The sequence below is a fragment of the Anopheles gambiae genome, chromosome 3 (assembly GCF_943734735.2).
Source record: "Anopheles gambiae chromosome 3, idAnoGambNW_F1_1, whole genome shotgun sequence".
Taxonomy (NCBI): Eukaryota; Metazoa; Arthropoda; class Insecta; order Diptera; family Culicidae; genus Anopheles; species Anopheles gambiae.
In genome coordinates this window covers 6,010,345-6,037,037 of record NC_064602.1, presented here as the reverse complement: position 1 = coordinate 6,037,037, position 26,693 = coordinate 6,010,345, and the positions used below count along the sequence as shown (strand labels likewise).

General features: G+C 48.7%; 4 protein-coding genes across 17 annotated transcripts in view; 1 reads left to right on the top strand and 3 right to left on the bottom strand.

Moving 5' to 3' along the window:
* The window catches only part of LOC1277820 (NPC intracellular cholesterol transporter 1), a 37,863-nt gene extending 26,652 nt beyond the window's left edge, over nt 1-11,211 (bottom strand). For 5 of the 14 annotated variants that reach the window (XM_061660679.1, XM_061660685.1, XM_061660686.1 and 2 more), the window contains exons 1-2: nt 10,967-11,198; nt 10,019-10,441 (exon numbers count right to left, since the gene is read on the bottom strand). In XM_061660679.1, coding sequence (XP_061516663.1) covers nt 10,019-10,186 — 168 coding nt within the window. In that variant the 5' untranslated portion in view covers nt 10,187-10,441; nt 10,967-11,198. Of the gene's footprint in view, nt 1-10,018; nt 10,442-10,649 lie in introns of all 14 variants that reach the window. The other 9 variants (XM_061660684.1, XM_061660688.1, XM_061660691.1 and 6 more) reach the window with 5 other exon arrangements.
* Nucleotides 11,212-11,473: 262 nt separating this feature from the next.
* Nucleotides 11,474-13,981, bottom strand: LOC1277821 (peptidyl-prolyl cis-trans isomerase sig-7). The gene has a single exon (XM_061657429.1). The coding sequence runs from the start codon at nt 13,765-13,767 to the stop codon at nt 11,623-11,625; it is 2,145 nt and encodes a 714-aa protein (XP_061513413.1). The 5' UTR covers nt 13,768-13,981; the 3' UTR covers nt 11,474-11,622.
* Nucleotides 13,982-15,237: 1,256 nt separating this feature from the next.
* Nucleotides 15,238-17,253, top strand: LOC1277822 (oocyte zinc finger protein XlCOF28). The gene is made up of 2 exons (XM_061657338.1): nt 15,238-15,403; nt 15,466-17,253. The coding sequence occupies exon 2, from the start codon at nt 15,480-15,482 to the stop codon at nt 17,160-17,162; it is 1,683 nt and encodes a 560-aa protein (XP_061513322.1). The 5' UTR covers nt 15,238-15,403; nt 15,466-15,479; the 3' UTR covers nt 17,163-17,253.
* LOC5668170 (putative uncharacterized protein DDB_G0271606) lies at nt 17,236-19,946 on the bottom strand. The gene is made up of 2 exons (XM_061657337.1): nt 19,312-19,946; nt 17,236-19,238 (listed from the first exon to the last, which is right to left on the bottom strand). The coding sequence occupies exons 1-2, from the start codon at nt 19,644-19,646 to the stop codon at nt 17,648-17,650; spliced, it is 1,926 nt and encodes a 641-aa protein (XP_061513321.1). The 5' UTR covers nt 19,647-19,946; the 3' UTR covers nt 17,236-17,647.
* Between the last annotated feature and the right edge of the window lie 6,747 nt (nt 19,947-26,693).

Sequence of the window (26,693 nt, the reverse complement as noted above, 5' to 3'; positions counted from 1 at the left end):
TGTAATTCAAATTGTACCTCATCACTCATCATCACTCCCACCCGGTAAGAGATAAGGGAGGTGGTGTGTGACGCGTAGAGCCAGGACAAGCCAGCAAACGATGACATGTGTACAAAATCTTTCTATTTCTATCTGCTTGCTTCCCTCTTCCACCCAAAGCAAAACGTGGAAAATGGACTGGACAAGGTGCATCAGTCAAAAGAGTAAACATTGCCCGAGATGCTTGGGGGCTGGCTTTCACTGGGTCCAGTTTCCATTCCACCGCGACCGCCTAGCAACAATGGTAAAGGCGAGATTAATGTTGGACACACGAGGCAAGCTTGCGCAAACTCGGCCATCTCAGATGTCGTTCGTTTACACAGCTGTTTTTCGCCTGGTTTGTAAAGTGCACTGCAGATTGGATTAACCGTGAGTTTGCTTGAGTGTGAAAGTAAACGTCTGCCAACAGATAATTTAACGTTGCGTTACTTAAATATAATGAAAAAGCTCATTTGTGCCATTTTTGGACATCATTTTGCACAGACAACAGATGATTCATTCGTTCAATAGCGTGAGTTACCGGTGCAATGGAAGTTCCAGAGGATCAAGAAGGACAGGATGTGATGCATTCGATGTACAAAATCCGATAAGCAGCAGCGATGATGGGATGACACTTGTGTTTTTTTTTTCGGGTTAAACTGTCAATCTCACGAATATTACTTTCACCCAACCCACCCTAACTGTTTGCTCGCTTTTTATCGTAGTTTTACGTCATATTTCTTCGGCACGAAATCAAACTGATAAACACACTGCACACGAACGATAACAAACTTATGAGACACATGTCGCTCCTCCAGGAGGGGGAAAAACCTAAACAAGTTTTTGGCAATTGGACACCATTTTCGCAACGCGCTGCACTCGTGAACACACGAGTGCACTTTCCTCATCCCTATGCCACCTTCCCTTTCTCTCCTAAAACAGCACCTTCGCTGGTATGTATGTGTTGTTTGTGCATGTGGAACATCCGCCAAAAAAAACTCCCCAAACCATCCGCGCACAGTTCGTGCGTGATTGGCATTTCAGTTTTGGGTTTTTTGTTTGTTTTTTTTTTTCAAAATATTCCAAAAATAAATCACCAATTGCGCTTTCATTTATAAAAGAAGCACACACACACACACGATGGGCCTGACGTCGTCGTCACTGGGCCCCATCGATGATGGTGAAAATGATGAATGAATAATCGTTCCAATGGCAATACTTTTACCCCTTTGCCTACGCCTAATCAGGTTTTCTTTACTTTTGGTAGACATCATCACCTTAGCCAGACGAACAAGTTACCCAATGCTGTCTATACGACAGAGAGAGAGAGAGAGTTCATTCATTTCAAAGGTCAAAAACGCAATGCAGGAAATGAAATAAAAATAACGCCAACGCTCGATCGATGTCGAGGGAATGGTAATTTAATAATCATTAACAATCAGAATGCGTAAAAAGCAACACAAAAAAATCCTAAAAATTAGATTGAAACACACGGGAAGGTTCTCTAATGCCACAGCAATCAATAAGAGGACGATAGCAAGAAAGAAAACAATGAACTGGGACACTTTTGTCGATACGTTTCCATCCCGGTGGTGCTGAAGACACCTCATCATGCCCCTGTACACAACGATGACTTCACCTCCAACCTGCCTTCCCCCCCCCCCCCCCCCCTACCTGGGATTGGCAGGTGTCATTCCCAGGCCTTGCTTACTGTTCCTAAAAATGCCAATGACGACAACTTCTTGCCGCCTTTGTGTGCGAACATCAGCTGAGCTGACTCAGATGAGTCAGTCGAATTCTTCAACTGGAAAATTTTGCAACGCAATAGCCCTCATAGGATATCGTGTTTTTTCTTAAACCATAACATAAAACAGCTTGAGATGTTTATTCCCACACGAGTCGGGTACGGAAGGAAGCATCTGCGCAATGACGTCATTGCAATCAGCCGTGTCTATTGACCCCGCAGAGGACATTCCAGGGATGAGGGCTTGATCGTTATTTTTACGACAAAAAAAAACCCTTCTATCCTGTTTTTATCCCCCAACAAACAATCGAACCACTCCTCCAGAAAGAGTTGTAAAATCGATACTATGGGGACTATGTGTAGGGTGGGTGATGTTCCCTGAACCAACCAAGAGCCAAGCCACCAGTTGCAAAAACACACACACCAGCCGGAAGCGCATTTTGTGCAATGTGGTAGAAAGATGAGCCACGGGAAGCTTTTCAACAGCCGAACGAAGAACACGACACAATGCCAAACACGCAGATCCGCCACCGAACACCGAACGTTCGAGGGCAACGGAAACTGCGCAGTCGCACGAATTTGGGCTGTCGGCCTGTCGGAAAAAGCGTTCGACCCGGGTCGTGGTGCCAAGACACAAGGACCAAACACGAGACCGGGAGCTTCCAGTGTTTTCCTTCATGGGGCCATTCCACTCTACGGGGGTTGCGAAATGCAAACGCACACCACCATTAAACAGCTGATGCTCGGTACCAACACAAGCACACAACAGAGTACCATTTTGGACCGAGATCCTAGCAGACGGAAACACGATGGTAAGAAGAAAACGAGGAAAACGTGCTTAGTTCCTTAATTTGCTAACCATTAGGGACACGCAGCGTGCATGGTGGTCTTGTGTTAGGCAACGTGCCCTTTGAGTAGTCGTCGCTTAGACACATTGAAATGGCAGCTTGGCAGCTTGTGTGGTGCGTGTGATAAAAGGACATGCCACGTGATTAAATGTCGCTTGTTATATTCCAGGGAAGTATCTCTACATACCACACACTTTTTACGGCGTTAGTCACCGGTTGTAATGAAACCAAGATTCCAACGCCATTAGAATGACTCAGTTAAATTCAAATAAAACATAAAAACACTTCCAATCAAAGGGTCACGCTCTCGTATTCTAGATAAGAGTCCCTCTTCCAGAATCCCAAACAAAACTCCGCATGATAAAATCCAGTTCCAACCAGAAGAAAGGCGCTCTCGCTCATTATCAGAGAACTTGCCGCCGCGGCAGCAGAGTCATCTTACGGATGACTGCCGCTCAGACAAAACCATTTGATGCTGAACAAAACGCGCCATCTTCTGCTTCAAGTGTGCACGTACTTGAGCATGCAAACAGCAAAGAGTAAAAGAGTAAAAGTGTGTTTGTGTGGCTCTGCAAGCACTTACTCGTGTATACGAAGAAAGTGCTCTATCTTAAACTTTCCCAACCCAAACAACGCTCCCCCCGCTTTTCTTGGTGTTGTTCTCCAACACAAATTGGTGGGGAAATTTCTATTTCTACTGTACTGCTCCCTCCCCATTGCACACAAAACAACAACCAAACATTGCACACAAGAAACGCCGGCAGGGGGTGAGCGAAATGAAAGATGCGCCCTATACCGGCTGGCAGCTGGTGTGTTTTCGCGGATCGATTTCGACCATCCGACGAGAGCAACGAAATTGGTACACAAAACACCACCACCACCGCCACAAACATGGTGAGGTTTTGTTGCTCGAACTGCGTTTTCTTCCCCCGAAGCGATCGTTCCAGACGTTTCTCTGATGGCTACCAGAAGCCGTGCGAAGGTTGTGCAGAGTGTGTATGGCCCAACACACACGCACACCACACATAATGAATGCACGATTACTATCGACTAGCCGAAGTGACCGGAGGTGTACTACTGCGCCATACAGCCAAAAACCGATCGATTGTTTGTTTTTTGGAGACCACATTTCCACTTCTTCCAGGGTGGTTTTGCTGCTGACTCAGATATCATTTCGCCGGCACTACTTCTTTGGAGGGTACAACCTTCAAATCGCAAATTCGGTATTAGGACCACTGCCAGCCTTTTCGGGGGAGAAACGATGCAATACGTACAGCCAGAGTTAAACATCAGGAGGTGATCACGTCTCGCCAGCAAGCGCATTGGGAGGTCAGTGGATGATGGAATACCTGCTCTGCCTCTGTAGGCATGTTCGTGAATAACTGAAGGAAAGATCACTACGGTGAAGTACTGCGATGTTGAAACCATCCATCGTCATTTGCTTGTCAACAGCACGATTTCAGGGCTTCCCCTTTGGGAGGACGCTGGTGTCGTCTCCGTGTCACGGTTGGAATAATAAATCGTGCTTTTGAAGATCACAGGGAGATACTGCGCGTTGTGCTGCTTTTCATTGGAAGAGGTAAATTGATTATTTTGTTTAAGTACAAACCAAGGATTGTCTGGCGTCATTTACGCGACAGTGTTTTATGGAAGATCAATATGTCATATTAGTATACCTCAAACTTTGACCACGTATACCCTAATTACGTTTGCCTTTTTGGGCATCCTTTTTCTCCCCCAAAGGCGTAACAATGTTTTAGAATGGGAAACACCAAGTCGAAATCCAATTACATCAACACACGTAACACTTGCCCAGGGAGCGTGCTTGCTTTGTCTAGTGGCTCAATTTCTGTCGGTTAAATGCACTATATGACAACTTCGATCGATAGTGAGCTTTTTTGCCAATAGAAGGGCACTGTGGCGGTGTATGCACATTGTAATTTTCTCCTCATCCCTACCCTTACACCCCAAGGCAAGGCAAGCAGGCAAGCAAAGTGTGCCCATGTCAACACGTGCCCAACGACACGCAGCCATGAACGAATGCAACATGTGACCACCACTGGCCGTCGAGACTACCTGCAACCAATATTCCAATAAGTTCGCGGTGCCCAAAATCAGCTTAAAAACTAACAAGCCAAGACGGCTCCACACGTTTTCGGTGAACGTTAGAGGTGATTTTTTTTTTTTGCACACATCAGGGACACATTGCCTTTAACATGGGCACTCTCTAAAAACCCCGTGGAGGCTTGGAAGGGAAACTAATATGCGACTTGGCAGCCCCTATTTCTTCTTATAATAAGGTTTTGAATATTAGTAGATAGCACATATCTATGCCACAGACAACCGAGATGTCTTAACAGTTTGACTTATATTACTGATCTTGATGTTCGTTGTGCTCCAAGTTTGCAAAATAGGCATCCATATTGCGTAATAGCGCAAGACCTTGAATTGATGCGCACACTAAGCCACAGCAAACCTCTATTATCTAAGGTACAATAAGCAGGAGCTGTAATAATTACTACTTTATCAAAAGTATCATACGATGACTAGAAAATTCCAATGCTGTGTACACCCTATTGACAGTCTGCTCCATCTCGCTTAGGTAATAGAGACGTGGTACACCGTAAAGGGTACGTAACCTTATCGACTATTTGATAATTAGATTATCGGTCAGCCTGAAACTAGAGCGTAGACGCCAACAACCCACTCCCCCACTGTTATTGCATCTCCTTCCAACATTCAAGAATCTCAACAATCCAATAGGAACAACGACAAGCTGTGCAAATCTCAATCGCACGCGGGATTGCGCCATGAGTCATCCAATGAAACGGAGCCATAAAATTCTAGCCACTCGCGCACGCGGAAGCAAAGTTGGTTTCAAGTTACAAACCACGCCACATCAAAACAACGCAGCGCAACGATGAAACAACGCTCCGCTTAGTGGCGTAGTAGTGGTTTACTGATTCAAAGCAACGTAGATTAAAACAAAGCACAGCAAAGCATTTGATAGCCAGTGCGAAGGGTGATAAGAAAGGAAGATTGATAAAGCGACGTTTATCTTACATATTGAGTGTTTGTTTGTTTTTTTTTTTCGGGGAAATGTTATAGATAGTGCACCACCGTCTATTTTTATCCACAAGCAGATTGTTTCATTCCAACTTTTATCGCTTGTTTGATAACAATGTTCATCCATAATAATTTACATCCCCCCGACACCGACACGGTAGCACCGCACCGAAGGTATAACAAACGAAATATACTACATTAGCACCTAATGTAACGTAACAAGCAACGCGATGATCAAAAAACCCCGGGCGCCATCACTGTCCCCGCGGCCCTTCTTATTAGACAGCGCGTGCGAGAAGTAGTAAAATCACGATAAGGTACTACACACCATCAGGCGACCGCGCTAATTGACCCTTTTCAATTGGCATTTCCCTTTGGTGTGGCCCCCGCCAACCCGTATGGCGGAACAAAATGCGCGTAGCCAGCCACACACGCGTAGAGTGCGGTCCACTTGCGTCAGCCGTCCCCATGTGTCCATTGCGGGACTGTCGTGCTACGTTAACCTGGCGCAAATAGTACAATACGCTAGCCGACCGATTTCACTTCCTGTAATGCTCTGCGCACGCCAACGTCGCCAGTGTCGCCAACGATACATGATTATGTGCGAATTGCACGAGCCGGGGCGAAGAACGCAATGAAATTGATAGATTTTCATTACCTCTTCAATAGACCAGCCACATCCCGGAAATTGTATTACGAAGGTTCCACCATCCAAAAGTCTCACAGCCAACGTAAAGTGAGCACCTTAATTCCGTTTACTTTAAGGATGAAACCTAATTTGCAAGCCCATACCCTCCCCGGGGGCAGAACCGAGAAGGTGGTCGCAAAGATTGAAATTGGTAATAATTGAATTAGTGGTTGGGCTTCGGTCCTCCAAGGCATTCCGAAGCCATTTCGCTGTGGCCGGGAATTAACGTACACTCTACTCTTCCAGCCAGCGTCTGGCACACCCAGCGGCGTCGGGAAGTCAGACAACTTTTGGCTTCTACACCTCGTCCCTCTGTCGCACGTACTTTAATTTGTACTAAATCACGTGATCTCACGCGACCAAACAGACAGCTAAAATTACATGGTGCTGAAACGTGGACGATGGACAGGGCGAAGAATCGTTGGTTTTAACGCCAGAATCGCCAATCGGTGGTGGTGTGTTTGTCGCTCGTTGCATTCCGAAGCCAATTCTGGGCACTAATCTGTGCGTTTCGTAATTATCGGACCGAATCCATTACATGTGTTGTGTGTTTATGCCTCGGCGCTTAGTTTTGGAACCAATGCATCCTTCTAGAAACGACGATTCAAGGACGATAATTCGATGTGCGGTCGAGTTGCTTAAAATACAGCGAAAAATCGATGTGTAAGAGCGAAATTAAACCCAGCAGCAGCATGTAATTGATATCGGAGGAATATTCTAGACATGCAATGGGCGCCAACCTGCCGCCACCGTACCTCCCCCACTCCCCAAGGATCGATGTACATAGACACCCAATACATCACGCCAACGTTTTCTTTATGGTCGCGATGAAAGTTCAACACCGACCGAGGGGAAACAACAACCACCGGACCAAAAGCCAGCTTGCGGACACACACACACACGTTGGCTTCCATTTTACCCATGACCCACTTCGATTCTAAGCCGATAATGTGTCATCGCGATCGTTGAAGTGCATATCCATTACTGGGGTGGTGTAAAAGCACACGCCAAACACTACCATGGCTCACCCACATATACAGAAAGTGTCCTTTGGGCTCGCGTAGTTCCCGGTGGAGTGCTTAGAATAGTTGTCCTCAATATGGAAGAATGGGTGAAGGTCTGGAGTGTCCTTTTTTCATTAAATTACAACCCGCCATGAGAAGGCTAGTAATTTTGTTCACTTATTTGATACCTTGAGCGCAACTGCACAGGCAAATTCCCTTCTATATTACTTATCGCAAGCAGTCAGAACATGTTTCGCTCAAACAGCTCACACCTGCATGATGCATCGCAATTGTGCGCAAACATTGATAAGAAGGGTGGACACGATTAAACACCATCGATAGTGAAACAGCTGCAGAACTCTACACAGCTTGAGCGAGCTGCAATCTGATCTATCCGCTTCCTCATCCAAAGCAAACACAACGCGCCGTCCTTGTACATTGTAAATGAATCATTTTCGAAAAGGGAGTCGATTAAAAATGGTTTTACGATAACGACGAACCACTCTTTCGCTCCGGAATTCGTTCCCATTTTTAGCAATGACTCAGTATATTTCAATGCCAATTGGCGATTGTTAATGGCCTTTTCTCTCAATAGTAGGTGGATTGGATGAGCTGTTAACAGGACGTGATCGTAGTAAAAAACGCGTCGTCATTTAGGGTCGCTTTTGATCGGCTTTTGATGGTATTCCGGAACCTCCGGGGCTCTTATCAAAATGGTTCTTCGTATCGATGACATCAATCTGCATCAAAGGCAAAAACGTCAGGTCGAATGATATTGGCATTTGAAATGGGGAGTGCATTTGGGGCGGTTGGGGGCACAGGGCACAAAGGATGAGAAACGTTTTCTACATTTCCATCGTCCAACAAATCGTTTGCCATCGCTTATCGAGCTGCGAGCTGTGTTGGGCTGTCGTTTGTGTGCCTAAACGTTTATCGAACGTACGCCACCATCACATCAGCCCCGCACTACGTCCCCCTATCGACCGGATAATATGCATTTGATTCGCTCGATTAACACCCGGCCGTAGGGAATGAAAAATCATGTTTACAGTAACAATTGCTACACACGACCGACCGGTAAAAATCACAATTTTCTTCTCTTCTTCATCACGCTGCCCAACCCCGAATGGTTGTGAAATGCGTCTTTGGCAAATAATGGGTAGTGGAACACTCAAATTGGAGCTGCTTTTAGACAGTTTAGCAGATTTCTGCAACACACATCCGCGACTCAAAATCACAACTCGCGTCGACTTTGGTCATCCGTGTCAAGCGTGACGAACCGGAGCTGTAAAAGACGCAGTAAAGTCTGCCGCAAGAAAAGTATTCGAAGCATCGATGGTTCGGGGCTGTGAAACCAATTTTTGGACCATTATTTTTGCCCAAACCAGAAGCCACACTTTGCCAATGCCACCGGGGGTATTGTTTCCGCCTTTTCAGCCTTAATTTTAGTATTTTTATTTTTCTGAGGCTTCATTGCTTCCTAGCTTCTCCCATGTTATCCAAGCGAATTAAATAAAAAAAGAATAAATAGTTATTTTGCATTCCACAACCCCCCCTCCTTCCGAAGGGTTCAAGTGTTTGGGTGTGTTTGTTTTCACCAGCCGGAGGCCAGTCACTTTTCAAACATAACATTTTTCCAGCCATTGCATTCCGAGGAGCGCTGTAGAGCAAACGGCACACAAAAAAAAACCTCCCAACCCCCCCCCCCCCCCCCCCCTCACGCGCGGATTGACCTCCATATGCAATGTGTGGTTGTGTGTGCGCTCACACAAACACATCCAAACGGTCGATGTGGTATGATGTTGTGTTGCGCTTTGCGCACTAGCGAACAGAGCAAACAGTGCTTGGCTTCACTCGTTAGTTGGTTGGGCGGCTAGACATGATGGGGAGGATGGGGAGGAGGGATCCAATTAGGGAGCCCAAGCCCCCCAAAAGCACCTTTGCAAGTTGGTGCTGCTGCTCATCCTTCCCCCAACTAACACGAGCCGGAATGGCGGAATGGCGAAATGGAAAAAGGAAAACCGTTGAATTCGCCAAGCGCCATAAATCGTGACGTCAAACGCGCAAACCAGCAGCAGACACACACCGCCTTGTATCTATGTATGCGCGCGGTACACACACGCACGTAGCGCTTTTGCATGACCTTTGTGGTGGTGAGACACGACAGGTGCTATGCTACACATACCACTGTACGTACCTTTTGCCGTCTCTATTGGCATCATGCATCATGCAAATTGCACAGCGGTAGAAGGAAAAGATGCTGCAACAAGGATGCACTGCGCACACAGAGAGTGTTGTTTACAAACATGCACCCCAACGATAGCGGAAAGGTTGCATCGATGCACTTTTTCACGGGGGATGATATTTGCATAATATGTATGCAGTGAGTTTGTGTGCGGAATGGTTTGCTGAACTGTTGACAGACACATTGGCTCTAATGTATCACATTTCATAATAAAGCACCCGCCGCCGTACTGCTTAGCATCAGTGCGCGATATCGAATTTCCATGCAACTGTGTCTTTTCCGCTGTCCCTGAATTATTTAATTCATTCGATCTTTTTAAAAAACCTTTACCTAAAAATATAATGTATAAATCATCAGCACCGCAGTGACACAGTGGACCCTCCCTTCCCGCCCCACCGCACTCACCTGATCAATCAGTAAGCTCCCAAGGACGAGCAGCGGAACAAAGAACCAGCAGGCGGCGGTGGACGATGATTGCCTTCGGTTGCAGGACGTCGCTTTGCTCGTTCCGGCTGCTGCTGCTGCTTCTGATGGGCAAGCAGCTCGTCGAGTGTTGCCGCTAATCATTTTCATTTCTTTCCGCACGATTGCATCTATTGCCACTTTCTATCGAACACCTTCTCTGCTGATGGCCGACTTTCCTACGGGGCGGAGGCGATGGAGGACGAGGTCTGTGCCTCTCTTTACCGTCGGAGAACACACCCCTGGCTCTCCCACACAACGGATACTCGGCGGCTACTAAATGGTGCACAACTTTGTTTCTTAATCACACTTCATACAGTACACAAACACACGCGCGTACGCACAAACACACTAAAAAAAGAGATGCTGTAAAAACAGGTAGGCAGAACATGGTATAAGAAATAAGTGGTAAGAAATGGAATTGAACGCACACACACACACACGCAAACGCGCACACAAGGAACATTCACTTGAAAATGCAATCGAAAATCGGAAAATCGGTGGCCGCGCTTTCCCGTTTCGCTCAGGTTGCTTTGTTTTTCTTTATCGCTTTTGCTTTAACCCCACCCCTTACCCGTGACACGGAGCGACGGTAACGAAAGCGACATTGATTTGTCAATCAATATCTAGACGGTGGCAGACCGCACCGAGGCCGCCTGCGGCCATTTGCGTGAAGCAAAAACTTCGCTTCGAGAAAATCTTTTCCAATTTTTACAATGCAATCCACGCGCTTCGTTACTACACGCCACACTCACAGTATTTCTTCACTCGAGGTTTGACTGTTTGCTCCGCTCTTTCGCAGAAAAAGGCTGGCATTTAAAGATACTCCGCCATTTGCAGGAGCACCCCCACTTAGAGAAAGAGGGAAAAAAGACAAACGTTGCACCACACCTTGATTCTAAGCAAAACGAAGCAGCTTTGTGCTTCTTCTCCTACACGCTCGAACGACGAGCCGTTTCCGTTTTCTGGTGTGTGTTTTTAGCTTCATGCACTACAAACAGGAGCCGCACACACTTTCGGCAAGGGGCTGAACGGTTAAGCTAAAGTGTGAAAATTTGCTCGCGAAAAGATGACGGACGACGCGCACGCACACCCACCTTGGTCGAGCACAACTTTTTTTCTGTTTGCCGTTTCGGTTTCGGCCGTTTGACGTATGTGCAGCGTTTGACAAAGCGCCAATTATGACCAGTTCGGTGGTTCACTGTCCATTTTGACCGGAGAGCGACGATGAGTTATCCACAGTGGTTGAATTATGGGATATTTGTCCTATTGAACGAACAGCTCTCGCCCATAGTCCGACACAGGAGATGTGAAAATTCGATAATATGAATTAAAAAAAGAAAAATTATTCTCAAACCGTTCCAGACCCTATTTAAATCATCTAGAACAAGAAAAGCCTTTCTTTTGCAATCATTTTGGTCACACTAATTCAAAATTTATTCATCTAACACATAGCACATGTGCGCAAATTCCGTTGCTTTATTTCCTTGCAAACCGCGATATCCATCAGATAGCTTAATTACCACCAAATGCATTTAATCTAAAGTTTAATGCTTCTTTTTCTTCTTCTTCCCCTTCGACTTCTTCCGGTGCTTTCCTTCGTCCGAGGAAACGGAGTCCTTCCGCTTCTTGCCCGATTTGCTGCTGCTCTTCGATTTCTTTTTCGACGCTTTCTTCTTGCGCTTCTTAGCCCGTTCGTCCGACGCACTGGACGAGCTGGAGGTGGAGGAACTGTCCGAGTCCACCGAATCCGGCGACGCGCTTCTACGCTTCCTCTTCTCCTTCGGCTCGCTGCTGCCGCTCCTCGACGAGCCGCTGCTGGACGATCGTCGCTTCACTGGTTTCGCATCCGGTCGCGCCCGGTCCTGTTTCGCCGGCTCGCCCCGCCCGTACTCCTTATCCTTAGCCCGGGACGACCGGCTGTACGAGGGGCTTCGAGCCGACCGCTCGCCGTAATGCTGCCGGCGGTCCCTGTCCTCGCGCGAATGCATCCTCTGGCTACCGGCGTGACGGTCGGGTGGGCTGTGGCGACGGTCACGCGACCGCGATCGGCTACGGGACCGTCTCGTGCGTCTATCCCTCGAACGAGACCGACGCCGCGGTGGTAGTGGATCGGACCAATGCAAAGCGCCCCGCGATGAGCGACCGCCGCCGCGCGGTGCATTCTTATCGCGCGGGCCGTTACGCTGCACGAAGCTGTTGGGATAGGGACGGTTTTTGTAATCCACCATGCCCTGGTTGATGCGAATGTCTCGCCCGTTGCGCTGCTCCATGTAGGCGGAGTTGCGTTCGGTCAGGTTCGGCTTTCGGCCACGATTGCTCTCCTGTGCGTTGCGTCCCGGAGGGCGGTTTCTATCCCGATCGCGCATATGGTCGCGCGAACGGCTACGCTGACGACGGTCCATCTTTCTGGCACGCGAACGAGATCCGGACCTGGAGCGGGACCTGGAACGGGATCTGGAACGAGACCTAGAACGAGATCTGGAGCGCGATTTGGAGCGCGATTTGGAACGTGATCGGGAACGAGATCCTGAATCGGACCGGGAGCGACCCTTCTGTTCCTGCTTCCGCTCACGTTCCCTTTTCGGCGAAGCATTCGATCGCTTGTTGGATCCGTCTCCGTTACGGTTCGTTTGCTGCTGCTGCTTCTTACGATCGTAATCCTTGAACGACCGCTTATCGGCCCCGTCCTTGAACTCGATTCCCCGGCCCTTGCCGCGCCACTTGATCTTCGATACGGACTGCGAAAAGTCGACGTGTATGCGGCGATCGTCGATCAGCACGTTGTCCATCTTAAAGTAAGCGTCCTCGCACGACTTTTGGTTCTCGAACTCGATGAACGCGTACTGCAGCGAGTCGCCGGTCAGCTTGTCCCGTATCACCTCGCACCCGACGATCTTGCCGAACCGGCTGAAGATTATCTGCAGATCGTCGTCCGTCGTGACCGGGTTCAGCTTGCACACAAACAGCACGTTCTCCGGCGGCGCAATGTCCGCGTCCGGGATGTCGCCCACGATCTCCAGTATCGTGGCCCGCGCTTTCGCCTCCCGCTCGGCAATCATTTCCGCGATCTCCTGCTCCGTCTTGCCGCCCAGATCGTCAATCTCCTCGTCCGCCGCAATCCGGCCGCCCTGCAGCCGCTCGGCCGACGGCGAGGGCGACCGGCTCGGCTCGCGGAACCCGCGCGGATCCTCGAACGGATCGTCCAGCACGACCGTGTGCGTGATGCGCACATCCTTGTACGGCCGGTGCCGGTCGTCGCAGATCACCTCGTTCAGCTTCCGCAGCACCTCGTGGCCCTCCGTCACCTCGCCGATCACGGTATGGCGCCCGTCGAGCGAGGTCAGGTCCGGCCCGAGGGTGAAGAAAAACTGCGACCCAATCAACTGCTCGCCCGCATTCACCATCGACAGCAGCCCGGGCTCGGAATGTTTGATCTTCGGCACGCTTTCACCCTCAAAGTAGCGCTTCTCCGCCCCCTCCAGGATGCCCCACACGGACGAGCCGCCATCGCCGGCCCCGGTCGGATCGCCCGTCTGCGCAATAAAGTCCGACTGGATCGTGTGGAACAGGTTGTAGTTGTAGTACTTCAGCTTGCACAGCTTCAGGAAGTTGAGTGCGGCGCGGGGACGCTCCTTCAGGAACAGGTCCACCGTGATGTCGCCGATCGTGGTCTCGATTACGACCGACATTGCAACCCGGGGCAGCCAAACAGCCCACGCACACGCAAACACGCAGCCAAAGCACGCTGCTAAACGGGTTCCGCGCTAATTCCGGGTGAGTAAATGGATTATTTTACACGTTTTTTCGCACAATTTGTTTGTTTACAATCCGTGCCGAGTCGGGGGAGAAAACGCGCGATTACAAGAAAAATCCCCCTGGCTGACAGCGCCATGGCTTGACAGCAGAGTGACCAGAAATACCGATTTATCTGTATCAAAGTAGGTTTAGGCGGCGCTCTAGCAGCAATCGAACACGACATCCGACACGAACAAACCCATATAATCATATGGAGGTGCACTGTCAGACACAAACAAACAAACAAGACAAACGTCGAGTCGAACATGTCAGTTGATTCTGTCTGTGATGTTCGATACCCACCTGTGCTGTGAGTACCTTGGCTGTCAAACGCTTCACAGCTACAGTAGATAGAATTCAATTCGGGACATTTTTAAGTTTGTTTACGTAGTTTGTCTCTTTTTCTTCTTAAAATTGCGTGCAAAATATTTAAAATAGCTATCAATAATTATTGTTAAACTTTTCTATCAATTATAACATCAAATATAAAGGATTGAAACGTATTAAACTATTGTGTGTACATAATCCATGTGTATGCACTGTATGTGTTTTGGCATGGACGTTTGTTTACATTTTTCAATATTAAATTTGAATGATTTCTATGTTATTATAGATGTGAATAACTAGTAAATTATGAGTTGAATCTTCCCCCTGTAGGTGGATATTCATTTAAACTATGAACATGCTTCATTTTCGAGACGAATAGAAAGGCGTATTGCAGTGCATCATGACAGGTCTATAAGACATCGAACAGCTGACAGAGCACCTATCGAACAGAGTCGTGTTTGTTTGTCTCGTTCGATTGGTCCCAGAGCGCCGCCTTATTATACAGGTGGGCTTATCCCGAACATTTTGACAGCCGTGCTGTAGAAAAATGAAAACGAAATGACAGGAGGGGATTCGATCATTTGTTGATGTATGCGTGTGAATTTCAATGGCTGTTTTGGTGGATGTGTCGTAGTGTAGGTGAAAAACTACGTATCACAATCGAATCCCCTCCTGTCATTCGTTCGTCCAATATGGCCTTCCCGCCAAACCTATAAGCCCACCTAGTCCCTATACCCACTTTGATCTGTATTCCCACGAAGGATAATGTATTTAGAAGGTTGATTTTTATCGCTTTAGCTGGGCGACATTGTGGGAGACATCTGTCACTCTCTGCATACAAATTTCATTATCTCGCACCAGACCTCCCCGATTTTTATACCGGAGCTCCCGGAATAGTTATGTCAAGTCGAGAAATGTCATTTTGGTCAGAACAACTTCACCTTGTCATTTTCAATCGATTTTCGAAAACACCTTGGTTTTAACCTGCCGAAAACTACCGATTAAATTTTGATGCGCCTACCTAAAACCACCAAAACAATCTGGCCACACTGCTTGACAGACGCTTCTTTCGCTAAACGTCAAACGGCAAACGTCAAATGGGATTGTGTACAAAACAAAGCAATCGTCCTCGCGAAAACGTCCACTTTCTGGGAAAAGGGAAAGTAGTTTGTCGCTGCATTACACCCGAGGATTAATTTAAAGGTATTATTCGATGAACAAGTTGTTCTTTTCCTGCGTTACATGAATTTCCACTCATTTTAAAGCGCATCGCCCCGGGATGGAGGTGGATGATACGAACGAGTCGAAACGCAAAATACCAGCCTACTACTACTTGCAGCCATCGAAAAATGGTGACGAAGAAGCGGAGGAGGAACTGTACGATTCCAACGGGACACACATCACCTCCGACTACCTGAACGATATCGTAGCCGAAACCATGTCGGACCGGTACACGGTCGTGCAGGACTCCCCCTCCGACAAAGGCCCACACTACAAGTGTAACGAGTGTGAAAAGCTGCTGCCCAACACGGGCCACCTGATAGCGCACATGGTGGTGCACACCGGGGAAAATCCGTACGTGTGCAGCCTCTGCCAGCGTTCGTTCGCCAACTCGACACGGCTCAAGCTGCACCTGAAGGTGCACTGCATCAAGAAGCTTCACCCCGGGTTGACGGTAACGCGCATCACGAAAACCGTACCAGCGACCCCCTCCATACCGAGCACGAACATGGAGGTGGATGTGGACCAAACGTCACCCACGGTAAAGGTGGCCACCTTCCGCTGCATCGAATGCGAAGAGATACTCCCGAAGGACACGCTTTACCGGCACATGAAGCAGCACCTGCACGATAAGAACATTTTCGCCCAAAAGCCGCACCAATGCAGCCGATGTGGGGATGCGTTTGCGAAGGCTTCGACACTGGAGAGCCACCAGGAAAGCTGCCAAGCGTCCCCAATAAAGGTGTCCTCGGAGGTGGATCTGGTGCCAATCAACAAGCAGGAGCCTTGTTCAAGTTTAAAGAAGCAGATCGAAGCGAATCCCATCCTGTCGGGGTTGCTGTTACGCGAGCAAAAGGAACCACCCATCTCCGTCACGACGATCGAGCTGGAACAGGCAGAGGAGAAACCACGCGTCAAAGTAGAAGAAGATTCCTTCAAGACTGATGAGCTACACAATCTGCTTAAAACGGAGCTGGATCAGCTGGAAGAGTTCAATTCCGAACCGGAACAGCAAATGGAAGAGTTTCTCCCGGCGACCACCAGCACTGCAGAGCAGCCGGTCAGTGGCATAACGAACAGCAGCAACAGTGGAATCGGCTTCGTCATCAGCTCAGTCGCAACTGTGGACCAGAAGTTTCTCGAAGATCTCGCCCAAATGGAGCTGCAGGCCCGCTCACCCGAGCTGGAGGAGATTGGACCGGCCGATGAGCTGCCGGAAATGTCCGCCACACCCGGGACAGGGCCCGGCAGCTTTGGCAATCCGCTCACCTCAACGACGTGCACGCTGTGCGGCAAAAGCTTCAGCGAACCGTTTGGTCTCCGCCAGCATATGCGCATAATGCACGCCGACACGAAGCCGTTCAAATGTCCGGAGTGTCGCAAACGGTTCGCCAAAGAGCAGGCCATGCTGATACATCTGCGCGTGCACATCAGCAATCGGCCGTTCATGTGTATCGTGTGCTACAAAACGTTCACCCGGGCCACGGCACTGAACGGTCACCTGTCGTCGCATTCGCACGATTCGCTCAAATGCTTCGCCTGCCTGGAGATGCTGCCGAACGTGCAGAAGTACGCGCGGCACATCGAGCTGAATCATCCCGAGTTTCCGGAGGTGCTGTACCGCATACGGGCGGAAAAGCCGGAACACGAGCGAACGAAGCTGCTGAGGAGGTTGCTGCTTCAGCACCAAGCAGCTCCATCGGCCATCGGCCGTGAAGCGACATCACATACCAATCAGTAATGGGGGGGGGGGGGGGCTTTTCTCACCACGTTTTTTTCTGTAATAAATATTCTATTGGAAGCGCAAAAGACTCTTTTAAGGGAGAAACAATTAATTTGCTGTTCATTTATTACCTTTTTTTCTCACATATATTTAGTAACACCGAACTTAGATAATGCAAGTATGCATAATAATTAAGATACTACCACGTTGTTACGCACGTTATGGGGTACACAAATAAAGCCTAAACCTAACCGACAAATGCCCGCAAACAGAATGTGATCTAGATTGTTAAACACGCTGGGGAATCAGTTTTTCCTTGTTTTGCATCATCAGCACACAGCAAAACGAAAAAAGAAAGGGGTTTTTGATCTAGCCTATCTAAAACACCGGATCCGGATGGGTGGGTGTGTGTGTGTGTGCACCCAACCCTAGACTCTACAGCGCGGTAGAAAATTGCGATTAATGCTCTAAAGTAACCCGTGCCCCATCAGCCGGGGACATTACTACGAATGAAACTGTTGCTGCGGCTGGGCCGATGTATGCCACTGGGCATGTATTTGCTGTTGCGGTTGCTGCTGCTGCTGCTGCTGTTGCTGGTGTAACACTGGATCGATCTGCTTCAGATAGCTTGGATCGATCGATGCAATCTGATTGATAACGTAGCCACCGGTTGCGTTGGGTGCCGTCCCACCACCTCCAATCACATTGCCGCTCGCATCCTTAATGCTCAGCTGAATCGGGGTAAGCGTTTGCGTCTGCTGCTGCTGCTGCGGTGATGTCCCGATCGAGGCGATGATGCTGTGATGCTGTGCTCCACCACCAGCAGCAGCAACACCACCGCCACCACCGGCTTGCGGACTGCTGTGGAGCGGGATGATTTCGATCTGATTGTGAACCGGCGGAAGGATCTGCTGCTGCTGCTGGTGGTGGTGGGTCGTCGCTATCGGTGTTGCCGTTATGGGCCACGCTATTTGGGGGCTTTGGGCGATCGGTGTTAGCGTGGTGGTGGGAGCCTGCTGATGCTGGTACGGATTCACCGCCGTCAGCTGCGCACTGTCGATCGCGTGCACCGGTATGAGCATGCCGTTCTGCATCACCAGCATCGTCGTCATGGCGCCGTTCGCGGCGCTCGGAATGAATTGCGCCGTTTGCTGGATCTGCGGCTGCTGCTGGTGCTGCTGTTGCTGCTGCTGATCGTGCTGCAGCTGGTGTGGATTGTGTACGATTTGGTGTAAAGCTTGCTGCTGCACCAGAGACCCGCTCGGGTGAGCAATCACGTACTGCTGCGACGGTCGGCTGATGGCCTGATGGCGCGCCTGGTAGTGGGCCCGTATGTCCGGCAGCTGCAGGAAGGTCATGCTGCAGAAGCTACACTCGAGCGGAGCGGTGTGCGAGTTTTCGTGCTGCTCCAGCTGCTGCTCCTCCTCGAAGATGGCGCCACAAACGCAACACTGCATCTGGTCGTCGTACAGTGCGTTCTCTTCCGCCGTTTCCGACAGCACCTTTTCGCTACCGTCATCATCGTCATCGTACCCGTCGTCTTCCTCCTCCGGTGCTGCTGCCACCGCGACCGGCTCGACCGTTTGTATCACGTACTGTTGCTGTGGCTGCAGCTGATGTATTAGCTGTGGTTGCTGGATCTGTATCTGCTGTAGGTGTATCTGTGGCTGCAGTAACTGTTGTTGCTGTGGTTGTTGCTGCTGCTGCTGCGGCTGGGGTACTGGTTGCTGTTCCTCCTCGACTTCCTCATCCTCTCCGGCTTGCTCTTCCTCCTCCTCATCCTCCTCCTGCTGCTGTTCCATATCCTCCTCCTCGCCCTCGTACGGACCTTCCGCCCCTTGCGAATCCTCTCCGCTCGACCCAGAGCGCAGCGCTTCCAGCGTGCGCAACTGTTTGCGCTGTTGCTTCTTCGAAATGATCTGCGTCATGACGGTGCCCCCGTTCCGGATCGCTTCGTCCATTTTGCGCAGCTCTCGCATGCGTATCTTCACGAAATGGAACCGCTCGTAGTGCAGCTGAAGGCATTTGAAGCTGGGCGTCGAGTAGCGGGGACATCCGAGCTGACACTTTAGCATGTTGATCGTGTGTTTCGCTCTGCAAAAAGAGTTGTATTCAGTTAATCAATTCCAAATTAATCCCTTCCACTCCCCCCGCTTCCGATACTCACTTGATGTGGACCTGCAGCTTGTTCGGGTCGAAAAAGTACTTCCCACAGTCCCGGCACGTGTGCTCGTCCTCGAAGTGCAGCCGTATGTGGCCGAGCAGCTGCATCGTTTTGTTGAACGTGGTGCCGCACGTTTTGCACTTGAACCCGAGGCGGAGCTGCTCCTGCGACCCGTCGGTCACGACGCGAAAGTGCTGCACCATCTTGACGATCTGGAAGTCGCGAAAGTTGGGAAAATCTTCCGCATTGGAGGCACGCGTTTTGTCCGACTCTTGGTAGTCCTGGTCGTCGGCAGCCGGCACTGGTGGAACAACGACCGCTGCATTTGCCGTTGCCATGCTGCTGCTGCTGCTGCTCCGGAACACGGGTCGCTGCTTTCACCCCCTACAAGCTACCAACCCTCCTTCCGATGCTGCTGTTTGTGCTCTGTTTTTTCGCGTTATCCTCACTGTTCGGCCGTGAAGATGGGTGTTAAGCAACAAGCCTACGATACAGCACAGCACGATGCAGTATTTTCCTGCAAAACAGATTTGTTACACCTGCTGGAAGCAATTGCAGCAGAGAGAATTATAAATCCAATTTTATAATTTTGTTGTTCCCCAAACATGTCGTTTGACGTTTCGGTCGATGTAAACAAATATATCACACTGGGACTGACACAATGCGCACAGTGGTCGATGTTCAAAGCAGACATTTTATTCGATTTCATGTGAAAACTGCATTTGTGATAAAACTGTTTGTTATACATTTAAAGACGATTTTTTAAATAAGCAATAATGGACCAAATAAGATGAAAATTAACGAAATAAATTTGTATGCTGAAATCAACCAGTTCGAGCAGTCGAGCACATTCCACTGTGAGCTTTTAAGGCGTCGAGCAGCAACGAAAGCTTCAACCTTCTATTTTGAATTGTGCTTGTGTAGCCGTTAAAACACGATTTTCGGATGCATTCTACTACAAGTGATTTTTATTTTAAATTTATTTAAATTATGTTATACAGTGCAGTATAATCAATGTTATTACCCTTATATCTAAAACGAGAGGGAGATCATTTTCCACTTTCATTTTTTTTCCACTAAAACGATGACAAATCATAAGACCCTTGCTGTGAAGCATTTGCATACACTGCGTTAGAAACATGCACAACTAATAGCTTCCTTTTCTCCCCGAGAGGCCACTTTCCCGAATGAAATACGCGAACAGGTTTGTTCACTGCTGGTGCGTTCAATTGCAATCACCTTCCTCCCCCCCCCCCCCTCTCTCTCCTCGTCCCTCATGGCTCATGGCCACCATGGGTGTCGATTCGAGGCAGGCGCCGTGACTCCAATATGCCCGTTGCCAGAGAGAAGCGCTTACGATGAGTAAGAAACAGGTTGTCCGATGGGGTGAGTTTTATTTACATCCCCATGCCGAACCACCACCCATTGCCCGGTACCATTTGGTCGCAGGTTCTGTTCTGCCTCCCCCCCCTCCCCTCCCCTCCTCACTCCAACCAAAACAAAAAAGCCATCTGTCGTTTGGCAACAGGAGCACAGGCCAATAAATGGTCGCTGGCAGTGCCGAACATGGAAACTGACTCCGCGCCGAAGGTCACCGTGTTCAGTGCGCGAGTTATGAATTCGTCATTCATTCACTCCAAATCGGGACTTGTTTTCGTGCTGCTTCCAAACCAAACTGTGCCAAAGAAGCACCGCTTAAATATGGTGCGCTTTTTCTTATTTTTCTCATGTGAAAGGGACGTAATTGTCGTAGCTGCAAATATTGTGCAAGCAAACACGTGTACGCCATGAGGTATACGACCGAAAGGACTCCGTCACAAAAGATCCTCACGGCAACACGGAGGCACGCAAATAATCAAACCTTATCATTATTTTTATTATATTTCACATCGACTCAGGCGCAGCGAAGTAACGAGGGCTCATTTGATCGCATCAAATCGATCTTTGATCGAACCGTTGGAAGACTTTTCCCGAAATCGATCGACGAACTCGAGCTCGAAGATGAGGACGAAAAGCCCCTTAGGATGAATCGAAGCGAGAGAGAGAGAGAGAAAGAAAGGGAAGAAAAATGTATTAAATGAACGGTCCCCGTTTGGGTTGCGCTGTTCCTCTCGATCATCGTTTTGATCATCCCCCAGCGTGCCAGCGTAAGCGAAGGGAGGGTCCTAGGTAGGGTGGACAATATTTTGGTGGCAATAAATTATGCGGGCCGGTTGATTGGCGGCCTCGTTCGATGTAGCAAAGGAAAAAGGGGTGTATAGAAAAGGATACCTCGAAAGGTGGAAAGAGTTGCTTGCGTAAGAGGTTTGCGCCTAATTACGACGACAAGATCGTACGATCGGGAGCTGGTTCTTTTTTGTTTCTTTCCCAAAAAGACAAAGAAAATGGAAGATGAAAAGAGATGCGACCATAACGAAAGCGGAAATTTTGAATTTAAAACATGGGAAAACATTAAAAGAAGAAACAAAAAAAGCAGTCGGTAATGATGTCGTTTGATTGAAGATCATAAATCGTACGTTGTTCGATGAATGATTGGAACATATAGAATGCATTTTTAGATTTATTCATTCGCGAAGAAAACGAACAAAAACACAAAAACACTCCTTTATTACACACATTTCGCCACCCAGCCCCAAAATGGAAACAACTCCTCAACCGTGTCTTTGCGTTGACTGGTAAAAGCAGAAGCTCTCCGCAGCTTCTAGCACGAACTTGGAGGAAAAACAAATGCCAAGCTTACCCCTGCCACCCCTTCATTCATTCCCTTTTCGTTTTTATTAACCATCCTCTAGAAACTGCCCCTCCTCATGGCCATAGTGTTCCGGATTGGTGCTTCCCCCCTGGAGGGCCGTTTGCGAGGGTCCAGAAAGGAGTTGCCTTGCGTTCATTACGTACCTTACTCACGTCACGTTGTCTTTGTGCGTGTGCTTGTGCGTGTGTGTGTGTGTGTGCATGTCTGTGGCACACGCCCATCTACCACGGCTCACAAAACTGCAACACGACCGCAACAGACCGGAAGCAGCACCAACCGCTCCCCCGTATAAAGCGAGGAACCCCAAGACGACGTGCTGTTTCTATTACCCCTTCCTCTTCGGAAGTTATTATCAATTTCGCTTCGGACTTTCGTCTGCGTGTGTGTGTTTGTGTGTGTGTTTATGCGTGGCATTTGCCAGTATATGGCAGCAAGAACGAACAGCACAAACAACAATACGATCGCAGGGGGGAGTTGCACGGTAAAGCACGGAATTGCTAATGACCAACAGGCGGCCATCCGTAGCATGAAGAGGCGCGCGCGCGCTCTCGAACACTTGGCCAAGAACGCTGCGGGGAAAGAACCCCACTCGGCAGGGCTCACACATCGTAATGGTCCGCTGAGTTTCGGGCAGCTGTTTCGGGTAAGGCAGGAAAAACTTACTTGCCCCGTTCCGTTAGCGTGCATTATGGGCTTTTCACTGTCCACACTTTATGTGCGTGTGTGTGTGTGCGTGTGTGTGTGTACTGAATGGTTCCGTACAATGAACTTCTTGTTGGTAAATTATGGACAAGAACAAAAAGAAAACGGTTATAAACGGCTTTATAGCTTCAGCGCACGGACCAGAGCATCCAGAGCAACTGTATGGGAGTGATACACAATGTTCCCTTACTGAGCGGTACGCTACCGAGATCAAACAGTTCCACGATCGTTCAGGCATCTCGCATCAAGAATGTCCGGAACTGGTCTACCCGAGGTTCCTCGCTTACGAAAGTCTCTTTCATTCAGAGTAGTGATGGGTAAAGTTGGCAAAAATCCGGAGTCGACTCCGATCCGACTCCGATAAATTCGGAATCGATTCCGGAGGTAGGTTCGCGCAGCAATATCCGGAGTCGTCTGGAGTCATCCGGAGTCGTTTGGAGTCGGAGTCGTCCGGATTCGTTCGGAATCACCCGGAGTTGGGTTCGACCGGTGTCGTCTGGAGTCGTCCGGAGCCGTTTGGAGTCGTTTGGAATCACCCGGAATCGTCTGGAGTCTTCCAGAATCGGCTGCAGACGGAGTCATCCGTAGTCATCTGGAGTCGGCCGAGGTCGGCTTGTAGATGGGTGCACGCGCAAAGTGAAAGACAAAAAAACACAACGAAAGCAAATGTCTGATCACAAGCACATTAAGCACAACGGCTCCTGTTGACTCCGACCAACTCCGATTCCGAACGACTCCGGACGACTCTGGACGACTCCGGACGACTCCGAACGACATCGACGACTCCAAACGACTTCGAACGACTCCGGACGACTGCCGGGGTGCTTCCATTTTGCCGGAGTCGGAATCGGATCGGAGTCGTGGGTGCGCTCCATACAGCATATCACTAATTCAAAGCTTACTTTTCCGCTTGATAACAACCATTGCTCAATGATCAATCAATGTAGGGGAACCTGGGACAAAATGGTATGGTGGGGTGAAATGGTCACCTGCATTATTGGCCAATTAACACGTTTACAATGACTTCTAATGATTGAAAAACTTCAAACACAATGTTTAAAGCCCACCATGAACGTTTCATAACCTAAGATTCTAAACTACAGTGGAGTGCTGTTTATCCTGGGTACCTTTTATTCGGCTGTCCGTTTATCCGTGCTGTTGGGAAATGACATTTCAATACAAAGGTGACATTGCGTTCTAAGGAGGATATTTGAAAATACGGTTATCAGAGTACATTGTCATAACAAAAAAACACTATAATTCATGGCAAATTTCAAATATTCTCATTGGAAAAACACAAAGTTAATAAAAATTTGCTAATTTGAGTCAAAACATAAGATAAATTTCAAACTTATTATTATCCGTGTTATATCCGGGCGAGGTCAAGTCCCGATGAGCCCGGATAAACGGGGCTCCACTGACGAGAAAAATGACTGACAAACGCGTGAATTATTGAAATATTCCAGCATTTGACTAGATTATCAACAAAACGCTTACATACTAAACTTAACTTTTTACTCTCACAATTTTACCAAGATGCAAGAGAGTAAACCAAAGCCTAAAATCCAATATTGTGGTCCATTTTGTCCCTTTGTTTTGACATTTCGTGTAAGACCGTTTTGCCCCATAGCGAGACCATTTTACCCCGCACAACACATTTTCATAACTTTTGACGTAGATTTTTAAAATTCCTTTTAAACGTGTATATTTGTTATTAATGCGAAATTCTTCTGATTGTTTTTCTGGAATAAGACGTTGAGGTATCGATTGCCCTCAAAATAACAATGCAAAGTGGTGTTTAACCAATGATATACAGACCAAAATCCTTAACAGGTCCATCTTGCCCCGCTTGCCCTACACAGCTTTCCGTGCTGTATATTTCCAACGATAAGATCTTCCGAGCACGATCCGAAGCCATTATTGCAGCCGATGAACTTGTCAGAAGACACTTTTCCTCGCGCGGAAGCTACCCCGAAACACGTCTCCATTACCATGCTAATTGGGCATTGTGAAAGAACCGCGGTGCACCGGAACTGCCGGAAAGCCGGGCCGCCGACGGGAAATGATCCGAATGTGCCCCAAACCGGCATGCAGATGAACTGCGGATGGGTCGTCCGGTACCGGATACCGGTGTGTCGTCTCCTGTCCACACGTGCCTGTGCGTGTGCGTGTTGTTGACCTGTTGCTGAGGTGAGTGTGACCATGAACCGTGCCGCGTATAGAGAGCGTGGCTGTGAGCAGGATTAGATGAATTAAGACCCTGCCCGCGCCCGGTGGCATTAGAATTAATTTCTATTCTTTCCGTGCCGTGTTTTCCGCTCGATGAGGGGGACGATGACGCTTCAGGCGATGGCTTCACTTCCGGGCTGGGTGGGAGCAAAACACAAACACAGAAAATGTTGATGGGTGCCATATGGGGAGCATCCGGTCGATGCGCGTGGCATACAGATACAGGTGTCCCGTACACGCCATGCCATGCTCTGGCATTAGCTATTGGAAGAAGTTTTGGGATTGAAACTTACAGCCAGATTCACAGCTCAATTCTTGGTAGAAAATCTCCCGTTAGCAACACACACACAAACAACAGTGAGGTTGAATGCTTCCCCATCACGCCATGACGTTTGTATGTTCGGTGGTACATACCCATCAAAGCAACCCAAGATCCCATAACCGCTGCGTGACGCGTTCGCTGTCGGGTGTTAATTAGCATCAATTAGCGAGCTGTTGCTCTCTTTCACTCACTCTCACTATCTCTCTCTCTCTCTCCTACTCACCTGGCACACACGTGCTGACATCAGAGAACCGGCAAAAACAATTTCCGCATTTTGCCGGTTACTGGTCGTTTACGGGCTCGAATGCCTGCGGACTTTGGTTCGAGCTTTTTTTGTTGCAGTCTGGACCTATCATTAATGGACCGTCCAACGAGTCCAACGGTTGATCTTTCAAACCCGTGCGTTGATTTCTTTCGCCACTCGCGTTTAAATGGAAACCTACAATTTGCGATTTTCTCTCGGGCAGATCCCTTTCGGTTGGAGTTGGTCCGATTGACACGACTTTCTTTGTACCGAGCAGCCCATCAGGACTTTCCAGCGTGTGTGTGTGTGTGTGTTCTACCATTACTGTAATAACTACGCTTACCCATTATTTAGCGCACAATGTAAGGGAAGACACACACACACGCACGCTCATCACTACCGTGTCGCGTAACACCCCAAGCCAGCATAAGGTACGATCAGCGATCAGTAGGAGGGTTGGGCCATAAAATGCCGCCTAAAAAGCAGAGCCAGCATACAAAAGCGGGTAGCATAAAATTAACCCTTTGCTTCTCCACCAAACCATAGCCGGGGGTAGCCCCAAAGTGGCCAAAGTGGCAGAGAGTTACTGCGATCAGCTATAAGTTGTCCAAAAAAGCAAGAAAAAAACACATCACCAACGACCAACAAGCCTTACAATACAATATAGATGTGCGTGGCAGTATCATTACGTAGGCCGGGTTTGCGCATTCGCGGTTCGCTTCGGTTGGCCACATGCGGGCTTGTCTGTGTCTGTTCCTACTCCTTTCTTTGTTACCGTTTCGGACGCTTCGTTGATTATGCTTGGATCGATGCAGATCGGGCAGATGTGCGAAATGCGAAAAAGAACTACCGGCCAGAAGACAGAACCCGGGCGACGAAATGGCAACATAAATAAACGACCCCAAAAAAGGAGGTCGAACGTTGCGATCGCTAAACCCCAAGCTGTTCGATGACGCAGGGACGCCCAAGAATGCGACCGATCACTTCATCTTCGCGCTACACGATCGCTGATCGAGGCGCAGGAGGAAGAGGAGGGGAAAACTTATGCCGGGACTTATATTGCAAAGGTAAAATGGGTGAGGAAAATGGCAAGAAAAACGAGGCAAAAACGCAACAAAAAACAAAAAAAAACAGGT